General features: G+C 39.3%; 1 protein-coding gene across 1 annotated transcript in view; it reads left to right on the forward strand.

Moving 5' to 3' along the window:
• APBA1 (amyloid beta (A4) precursor protein-binding, family A, member 1) overlaps positions 1-7,335 on the forward strand; it is a 26,706-nt gene extending 19,371 nt beyond the window's left edge. Inside the window, exons 8-12 of the mRNA XM_008947055.1 lie at positions 3-182; positions 996-1,208; positions 4,992-5,111; positions 5,745-5,885; positions 7,264-7,335. Coding sequence (XP_008945303.1) covers positions 3-182; positions 996-1,208; positions 4,992-5,111; positions 5,745-5,885; positions 7,264-7,335 — 726 coding nt within the window. The remainder of the gene's footprint in view (positions 1-2; positions 183-995; positions 1,209-4,991; positions 5,112-5,744; positions 5,886-7,263) is intronic.
• Positions 7,336-10,627: the final 3,292 nt, after the last annotated feature.

A 10,627-nucleotide genomic window follows, 5' to 3' on the forward strand; every position in this document is an offset into this window, starting at 1 on the left:
AGGCACAGCTGATTGCACAGTCCATAGGTCAAGCGTTTAGTGTGGCCTACCAGGAATTTCTGAGAGCAAATGGAATCAACCCAGAAGACCTTAGCCAAAAGGAGTACAGTGACCTGCTCAATACTCAGGATATGTATAATGATGACCTGATTCACTTCTCCAAATCTGAAAACTGCAAAGATGTATGTTTCTTTTTTTTTTTCCCATAACAACTTTAAGCTACTCTGTACCACTTGTAGGCCTGTGCTGGCAGAAATCAGAAAACCATTAATACATCCTATAAATTACCTCAGTAAGAATATCCTTCCAAGTAGGACACCCTGTCATCAGTTCTCTTTCAAAGGCAAACAGTGAACTCGAAATTTGTCAGCAGTGGAATGATTTACCATCTGTTTGTGTTCTTTTTTACCAAACAATTTTCAGACATGTTTGAAAATTAATTTAAAACAGATTAACACAATTTAATAGATTACAGTAAACAATATAAAACTTACAGAGGCACTGTTGTTTGTGAAAGTTTACGAAGTGAAATTTCTTCAGAAAGAATCTGATTTCAGATTCTGAAGAATTGTATTTGCTGAAAGGTTTTGCAGGTTGCTTAATAAAGAACAACCAGTGCACCTCTGGAACAGACAGGTAGTGGTTTCCTGATCCACAGTCATAAGCTCTTGAAGTCTCTTCCTGTTTAGCTGTGTCCACCAAAGCCCATGGTATCAGGGTTTGTTCCACTCAAATTTCCTCTGTTTACATGCAGAAATAAGTTGTGAGGGGTGTTTAGCACTAAGCAAAATCTCTAGTATATATTCATGTTTGAATACAAATGAAATGTAGTAGAGGCCTATTTTGTTTTGCCTTTGAAGTAGGAAGACAGGTTGCGAATAAAGAGGGTATATGTTTCTTGCTTATATGAACATTCAGGGCGTTGTGGGATCCTAGTCAATTCCATAGGTGTGAAGAAGATTTTTTTTTGAAACATTTTTTTTCTTACGATACAGGTTTACATTGAAAAACAAAAGGGAGAAATCCTAGGTGTAGTGATTGTGGAGTCTGGCTGGGGATCCATTTTGCCTACAGTTATCATAGCCAACATGATGCATGGAGGACCAGCAGAGAAGTCTGGGAAGCTGAACATAGGGGACCAGATCATGTCAATCAATGGGACCAGTTTGGTTGGTTTACCGCTCTCAACATGTCAGAGCATTATAAAGGTATGGAGAGTGTTTCTGGAAATTACACACTTTAAAAGGGTTACATAATAAGAGAGCAGAAATTATACAACTCTCAAGTAAATTCTTAGGCAAATGTTTGTATAGCACTTTCCGTTTCATGGTCTTTAAAGTGCAGTGGGAATTACACTACACCAGTTTTCTAACTCCCAGAAAGTGAGCTGTGCCATTTCCTTGTACAGACAAGGACTCTGTGCAGAGCTTCACAAGAGAATATTTTGTTCAGAAGGAAGATATTGCCAGATGCATCTTTAAAATTTTATGTGACAAATGGAGGTACAGGTGCCTAGCAATGTCCTAGGCCATATTAGCTGTTTAAATGCCTCCTAGTATCTTGCTGAAATAGAGCTGTTGCTTCTGTTGTTGTTATTTTATTATTATTTATTATTATTGTATACACTTGTAAATTTTGAATTAAAGATGCAGTTAGCTTCTGTACAAAACTTCCCTGAGTTATTTGGAAGTGTGATGCTTCTCTTCACTTGGCTAAATGGGATACTTTAAATAGAAGGCCTTTCTTCTAGTCAGAGAAGTGTGTGACTGCAAAAAGTGTGCGGGTCAGCTGGAACTGAACAGTGTCTGGCATAGCTGTAGCATACAAGGGAATATGTATTTAAACATCAGAAATTCAGGAGCTGGGAAGATGCATCACTAGGGAGTGTCTGAGATGAAGCTATATGGATTTTGTTATTTATTGAAAAAGCTCCACAGAGCTCCTGCAGATTATAACATGTAGACATGTAATGTGACGCTGGTGATGTACTGTGCAGAAACCCTTTCTGATGTCTAAGAATATGGCTGTTAAACATGCTTAATTATTTAGGCAACTTTCTGTTGACAAGTTGTATTACATGATTTTTTCATTTTGTACTTTTTTAAATTGCAAAGTTAATTGCATTTACAAATTAAATTGAGAAAGTAAAAAGAATTTACTATGGATTTTTTTTTCCCCATGGATTAGTTTCTTAATACTTGAATGAAGACGTTTGCTATAAAGACTTCCCATTCTGGTTTCAAAAAATGTTAATGCTGGGTTCTGATCAGTAGTAGATGCATAAGTCATTGAACCAGCAATTTTAGAAATGATAGCCTGGTATTAAAAAAATGGCAAAACCAGTCTTAAATTTGTGAAGGAAGGAAAAAAAAAAATCTTAAACTTTTTTTGTGACAGCTTCAATGGAACAAATCTCCCTTCAAATGTAGGTTTTTCACGTTAACCATAGTTCTTTCCTATCTTAACATCAGTTTTCTTTCTAAAACAGTGATAAGCCATGGTTCTCTGACACAGAGCCTTTTCAGGAGCTTTCTTGTGTTCATCTGACCATCCTCAAAAGAGAACCAACTGTTTTTGCTGTTTCCAGATTCTGCAGATCTTTCTCTTCCTCACTGATGCTTACTGCAGTTGCCATAGGAACTGCTAACCTTTTTCTTGTCTTTCTAAAGAGAAGACAATCTGTTGTATGTTTGCAGGTCTTCATAACCATATATCTGCAGCTGTTAATATAGCACTTTTGGTAACAAGCATACATGCCACTGAATGTCCTAAGCAGATATTTAAGTGTGGCAGAAGTATCTCAGGATTTCATATTTCTTTAGCAAGCTGTAAGGACTCCTGTGAAAAGATAAGAATATTTTGTAGATAGGAAGAATATCTTTCAAGCACTTCAGATAAAAGAATTTCAGTGTTATGGATGTAAACTCTGCTACTAATTGAACCTAAACCAATTGCAAACTGACAAGAGCTCTGAAGAAGCTTTCTGTGTATGGTGGTTATTCCCTAATTGTGTTATGCTACTTGTAGCTTTTCTCAGAAGCATCCAGTGCTGGCAGAAGCAGATGCAGGGACTAGATAAGCAAATAAGTTGGTCAAATAATGCAATCGTTTTTTTTTCTGGTCAGCATATTTTACCAATCTGCATAATACTGGAAATTAGCCATTTTTGAAACATACACACTTTCTGTAAAATTGGAAAATTGTTTGTTGGTCACCACATTATGTTTTTTTCAAGGAATACATATAAATAACTTACATATTTGTCAGCAAAGTAAGAGCACAATGATATCAACTCTGTTGAGGGCACGTAACCTGAATGAACTCATATGACTGAAGTTAGACATCCAAATTCTCACAGAAATTAGCAGTACTCTGCACGACTCCTGCTCTCCTGTATTTAGAAGGCTAAGGCAAAAGCCCCTCAGACTTCTGATCAACCATCATACCCATGGCTTAGTACAGGTTGATTAGCCCGTGTCTTCTTCAATGTGTGTAGTTGTGAAGACCTGCGTATAGAAGATGAATGGCCCTGGAGCATGTGTGGTGAGCTGCTAGCTCCTCACCAGGGTGAACAAGTCCATAGTCATGGAAGAGATGGGGTTTGGATCTTCTTTCTGCTGAGAGGGGAGTAGAGGCAGTTCCCGCAGCCATGTGCTTTGTCGTTTTGTGTTCACACACCCATGCTCTTGGAGACGTGTCAATAATGAGCCAAGTTGAGTCAGCTCTTTTGCCGTTGCCTATGTGATGATGGCATCCACTTAAAGGCACTGGCAAGAAAACAGACTCTAAGACAGTTTTCCCTGGCAGGTTGCCAGTCTAGTTACTCAAGTCACTTCTGAATCTGGAGTTTAGCTCAACAGAATCAGCAGCATTAAAGTGGATGTAGAAACTTCAGTGTATTACCTTAGCTATAGTAGGAATTGTTTTTTAGAATTAGCCTTCTGAAGTCAGTGTGGGACACCTGTTAGTTGCGGTGGGACTCAGATTTCAATTGAGCAAGCAAAAAGAATTCAGAAGTAGGTAGTGGAATTGCTAAGTGTTGCATTAAGTAAGGTGGAAGTTCCTGTATTCTTTGTAAAGCATTTTTCTTTCCCATTGTGGATTTCATTTATGTATTTATTTATGCCTAACCTTCTGTGTGAATCGTTTCAGAAAAATAACTCCAAGAGCTCTGACTGCTTAAAGTTGTACAAGGGCTCAGATTGCAGTTATCTCCATTTTTGCATTTGAGTTTTCATGGAGCCATATGATCAGAGGCTGTCAGTCACCTCTGAAGCTGATCTAGACTAACACTTCAGTTCTAAGCAGAGTAGATTGTATAGGGCTGTGCTCACTAGGGTTTAAATAAATCCAAGATTGGATACTCCACAACTTCTCTGGGTAAACTGTTGCAGGATTTTACCACCCTGGCAATAAAAATAGATTTTCCTTCTTCAGTTTTCTTCTAGTAGTAAGGAATTCATGGTGAATGTAACATGACTCATCTAGAAGGGAGGAGGAACAGAAATTAGGAACAGTGTTTATACAAGCATGTTATGAGCAGAGCCTGCTGTTTGCTTGACAGAATTCAACACATCCTATTAGGAAACCACTAATGTGTTAGCTACTTATTTAAAATTTTATTTCCCATCCACAGTCGTTGGCTTTTTTGGTGAGCTGCATAGACCTGTTTAATATTCTTTTTTTATATAGTTAGTGTTATCAAATGGAAAAATTGCCACCAGAAGGCTAGTTTTCATAAAACAACTGTGTTCTTGGCAAGAAAAATCTGGTATTTTATCACTTATTTCACTGAATATTCTGGTGCTTGTGTCAGTCAGTGCACCGAATGCATTCAGTGATCAGATTCTGTTACAATGCATACAAAGAACTGTTTATTCAGGGCTGTTGCCGTATCAATACCTTAACAACTTTCTTTCCCCCAACAGTGCATATGTTAAATGTTACACTCTGTCTTTGCCAGCATTTTTCATGGTGATTTCTTTTCTCAGGGTTTAAAAAACCAGGCCCGGGTTAAACTGAACATAGTTAGGTGTCCTCCAGTAACCACAGTCTTGATCAGGCGGCCGGACCTCAGATATCAGCTGGGCTTCAGTGTGCAGAATGGGATTGTAAGTAGCTTCCACACTCTCTGGTTAAGCTTTAACATACATGAAACATGGGTAAGTTTCAGTGTGGCAAGAGAGTAGCTGCCATTTTCTCTCTCACAGCATGCAGGATTTTGCACATGTGTTAAGTCCAAGATACAAAAGCTGAGTTAATCAGTTATTTTTGTCTTTGCCGCTACATGACAACTTTAGAGTCAGCCAGAGGAACAGAAAAGCTGTTTTAGGTTAGAGAAACAAGAATGTGTAGCAGGAGCTGCTTTCAAACTGCATCACAGATGTCTCTAACCAAGCCATTGCATGACCTCAAAAGATTGCCCTTGATCCTATTTTGTTCTAAGGCACCTGCATGCTGAACATTCTTAAACTGTGGCCTTTTATACGCTCTTAAATTTCCAAACCACAGCATATATGATGTACAGCACAGGCTTTTCTGACAGTTTGTTCTGCTCTTGGAAGAGCTACTGCTCTTGCAGTAGTTATTAGGCACTTTGCTTTGAGTTGGTGATGGACTGCATTTTAGAATTTGTTGTAAGCCTCTATGTTTAAATGCTGATTTACAGTTTACAAGCAAAAAATGGGTAATCTAAAGCCTCTGTTCCTTATCCAGACCTGATAAATTTGTCCTTTCCCTTGCAGATCTGCAGCCTTATGAGAGGAGGGATAGCAGAGCGAGGAGGTGTGCGTGTCGGCCATCGGATCATTGAGATCAACGGCCAGAGTGTTGTAGCAACACCCCATGAGAAAATTGTTCACATTCTTTCAAATGCTGTTGGTGAGGTAAGAGCAGGCAATGTATCTAGGCAATATAACATAGTTCATCACTGATGCCACTAACAACCAGTGTAAACCAGTAACAAGTGGTACCCCGCAAGGGACCATACGGGGACAAATGCTTTTTAGTATCTTCATCAATGACATAGACCGTAGTCTTGAGTGCACCTTCAGCAAGTTTGTGGATGACACCAAGCTCAGTGATGCAGTTGATAAGCTTGAGGAAAGGGATGTCATTAGAGGTGTCAGGCTTGGAGAGTAGGCCCCTGTTACCCACTTGAAGTTCAGTGGGGCAAAGTGCAAGGTCCTGTACCTGGGTCAGGGCAATTGCCAAGACCAGTACAGAGTGGGGAATGAAGGGGGTGAGATCCGCTCTGTGGAGAAGGACTTGGGGATACAAGTGGGTGAAAAATTGGACATGAGCCAGCAGTGTGCGCTTGCAGACCAGAACGCCAGCCATGTCCTGTGCCGCATCAAAAGAAGCGTGGCCAGCAGGTTGAAGGAAGTGATTCTCCTCCTTCACTCTGCTCTCATGAGACTCGACCTGGAGCACTGTGTCCAGCTCCTGGGCCACCCAGCACAAAAAAGACATGGACCTGTTAGAGCAGGTCCAGAGGAGGGCCATGAAGATGATCTGAGGGCTGGAACACCCTCCCTATGAAGAAAGGCTGAGACAGTTAGTGTTGTTCAGCCTGGAGAAGAGCAGGCTCTGGGGAGACCTTACTGCTGCCTTTCCATATATAAATGAGGCTTCTGGAGAGAGACAGTTTACCAGGGCCTGTAGTGCCCTGAAAGAGGTAAACTGAAAGAGGGTAGATAATTTAGAATGGACTTAAGGAAGAAAGTTTTTACGGTGACAGTGGTGAAACACTGGAACAGGTTGCCCAGAGAAGCTGTGGATGTCCCATCCCTGGAAGTGTTTTAAAGACAGGTTGGATGATGCTTTGAGAAACATGGTCTGGTGAAAGAGGTCCCCATCCGTGGCAGCATGGTTTGGACTGGATGATCTTCAAAGTTCTCTTCCAATTCAAACTGTTCCATGATTCAGTGATTCTGCCTCTATTGGCCTGTTGCTTTTCAGATCTAAAAAGTGAAATGAGAGCAAAGCCAGCACACCGTTTCTTTTATTGTTTACCTGTAATTCTGCAATGTTTTAGAAAAACCCTAATCTGAAAATATGAAGTGTCCACAACTTTAGATGGTTCCTTGGTACTAAACATACTGTTTCATAAAACCACCACCTGGAATACTTTAATGAGAGTTTTCATAGCCTTAGGTTTCACCTTTCCCCTCTGTCCTGTATGACCTTATCTTGTTTCTTCACTGATGCTCTGTTGTAGTATGCATGTTAGGAACATTGGTTAACTTCCCGTGTTTCCTCCAGATTCATATGAAGACTATGCCAGCTGCCATGTACAGACTGTTGACTGCACAAGAGCAACCAGTTTACATCTAAAGATGACACCTCACCATCACAGCCTGCATGGAGAATGTTTTTCCTCATTAGTGTTCGTCTCTAGTGCTGCATTTCAGTGTCTGCAGAGACATTTCTTTCTCTCTCTCTCTCCCCTTCACAGGCACTAACACCCTGTCTCTCTCTCCTCCTTGCCATTTTCCTCTTCTCCACCCCATTTTCCTGTATTTTGGGAAGGGGCAAAATATATCTGTGGCACTATTTTGAATGCATCTTTTTACAAGTGAAACTTCACACAGTTCCACGTACAAAACAGGAAAATAAGAGTAGCATTGTTTACAGCAGGATTCACAAAGAGGATTGACTCTGCTCCATGCTACATAATCGGTTTTATTTCTGCAGCTGTAATTTCACAAACTGAGTAAGTTATATGTTGCTGAATGAAAGATATCTTTACCAAACAGAAAAGTCCAGGGTGCAAGGAGTCCTTTTGGATATCCTGCATGTGAGTTTGCTTTTCTTCCCATTTTCCCACAGCCACTGAGGTCAGTGTTAAAGGTTTATGTCTGTTGGGAAAGTAGAATGCCAAAAGGATAGTTTTGCCCTCAGAAGGAATTACCTGCTTATGAAGAGTCAGTAAATGCTGCTGTTGTGAAGTGGGCTGTCCAAATACACACTTTTGAATTCCCCTCTGTAAGCAGTTCTTCATTATAGTAGGACCCTAAAAGGTACTCTCTGAGTTGCGGAAACATGTTACAGTTGCATTATTGCACTAAGTAATTTGGGAGGTGTTTTTTACAGCTGACCCCCCCCCCTCTCTGCCCCCAGGTTTCTAACTCTTCATTTTCTTCTACTTTGTTTCTAAATGCAACATGTCTTTTATAGTCTCTTGCCTATTTTAGAGGTTAAAGGAGGGGGGAGGATCTTTAAATATCTACAAGAGAAATAGAGAGGGGATTTCCTGAATAGCTACACTTTTTCTAGGCTCTTTATTCTAAATTTGGTGCACACAGCCTTGTGTGCTGGTGTATATAGACCTTTTTAAAATTGTGCTTGCTATTTATGAAGTTTGAATATAAGAGATCTGCAGACTATTATAAGTAATTTTGTTCTCTGAGCCAGTTTTAACATGTATTTTTGTCCAAAGATCTGTCTAATTTTATTGACTTTCTCTTTAGCTCATGATATAGGTGACAGTGGAAGGGATGAGGTGGGAATAAACTTATTTATTTTGTTATATAATTTAACTTGTGATTTTTTTTTCCATATGTGTGGCACTTAAAGGAGATATGTGTATACTATATGCACTTGTATGACGATAAACTGTAGGAATTTATGAAATCAAGGATTTTATTGGCCTCTAACTTGCATGCTAGAGACAAAAGGGGAAAAAAGGGATATTTTTTTTAAGAGGGGAAAAAAGAAAAAAAAAAGAAAAAAAGGAGAAAAAAAAAAAAAAAAAAAAAAAAACAGGCACTTTTTTTCCTAGTGAGGAAAAAAAAAAAAAAAAAAAAAAAAAGGAAAAAAAAAAAAAAAAAAAAAAAAAGAAGCAGTGACTTTTCTTCCTAGTGAGAGGAAAAGTCTCCGTTCTCTGTAATGACTTTTTACCAGGACTGTTTTATGCTGAAATTGAACCATGCATTTAGTCCAAGCTAATGTATGATTCTTTTAAAGAAGCAGTTTGTGCTGTGTTTTGCTGTGGCAGAAAAGCTCAGTGAGTTGAAGACAAGAGCAGGCCACACACAGTCACACAGCACTTGTGCTTTATAAGCGTGCTGTTGGTCACAGCCACTGGTTTCTCAGTGGGCTGGACTGTACAACACAAGTGGTGTCTTCAATCCAATAATGATACCTAAACATTACTATGGGGATAATGGATGTGGATATGTGTTCTTAGATGCATATTCACACTTGCTGCAAACATGGCTGAGAGCCATTGAGCACTCTGGCCAGAGGTCCATTTTTTACTTTCAGAAATCATGGACATCCATGGGCTGATCAGAGGTAGAGAATAAACTTTATATTTCAGTAGGCAGTAAATATTTAAGGGAGATAATAAAGTGGTGCATAAACTATTGTAGTGAGTGAATATGTTTTAGTGTTGAGATTAATGTACGATGACTTGATTTTACTGCAGTTCTTGTTGTTACATAATTAATCCAAATTTCCAGAATAGCGGATTGCACAAGAGAGCGGTGTTAGTATTCCAGGTTATTACTTACCTCTGCTACCTTACTGATGCAACTAGTTAGTGAATGCCTTGTGAGTATATTTGTTTAACTGTAGACATCTGGTTTAAGATCATCTGAACTTTTTTCCAGAGCTTTCCATATATATATAGTAATATATGTAAATATGATATATATCCATGTACAATTTAGATTATATACAGTGCAGCCTTTCCATAAGTTGCCTGAGGAAACTCTGTGAACTCTTGAAGACACAGTTACCATGCTTCTGGTTCCTGCTGTGTTTGCACCCTCAGCTTCACTTGTTTCTGTGGTTCTGTCCGGTGCATGTGGTGGGGTCTTTAACTCGCTTCACTGGGAAGTGATGAAGACCTGAACATGAAAATGTATTAGAGATGAAACTACTGTTTCTTTGGAAATCTTACAGCAAGGATTCTGTGAAGTTACTGGCCCTTGAGTGCTTGAGCAGTTCATGGTAAAGAGGTGCTTAACATGAAGCAAGTGAATGCTTGCAGGATCAGTCCAGCAAAAAAATCTCAGTTTTTCCAGTTACAGTGTGTGCGTAAGATTTCCAAACTGGGAGGTCCACCATGTGCGCACACCTCTGATTGATAGCACTCTTGTAAGCAATCCCATTTCACTTTGTAAAGGGTGTTTCATGAGAGAGGAGCTCAAAAGGGAAAGCTGGCAGTTCTCTAGGCTGTTGCAGCAGTTTGTTACGTTACAAACACGAACTGCTGGTTTACATTCCTTCTTCAGTGACAGACCTGAATTCTTTTTCATCCTTGCTGCTTCATACAGTCTACTTAACTCTTCAGTGTTTACATTAAGGATGAAACATCCCTTACAGTTTCTTTTATCAGCAGGTTTCACACATTCGTTTTGAATCTTATTTGAATATGAGACTCAGTTGGAATTCCCAGGTTTGCTTGCTTTCTTTGTTTTCTGAATGAAATGTGTTTCTGAAGACAGCAATGTGGTTGAGATCTCTTGTACATATTTAGCACAGTACCTAGACTATGAAGTTGTACCATTGTTCTGTAAAGAGGGTGGATAGAAATTATTGTAAAGCGTTGGGAAAAGTATAGTATTGTATTTGTAACAATATTGTTCTTTGTAAACATTTAATGATCTCTATATAAAAA

The sequence above is a fragment of the Merops nubicus genome, unplaced genomic scaffold (genome assembly GCF_000691845.1).
Source record: "Merops nubicus isolate BGI_N331 unplaced genomic scaffold, ASM69184v1 scaffold23720, whole genome shotgun sequence".
NCBI classification, from domain to species: Eukaryota; Metazoa; Chordata; class Aves; order Coraciiformes; family Meropidae; genus Merops; species Merops nubicus.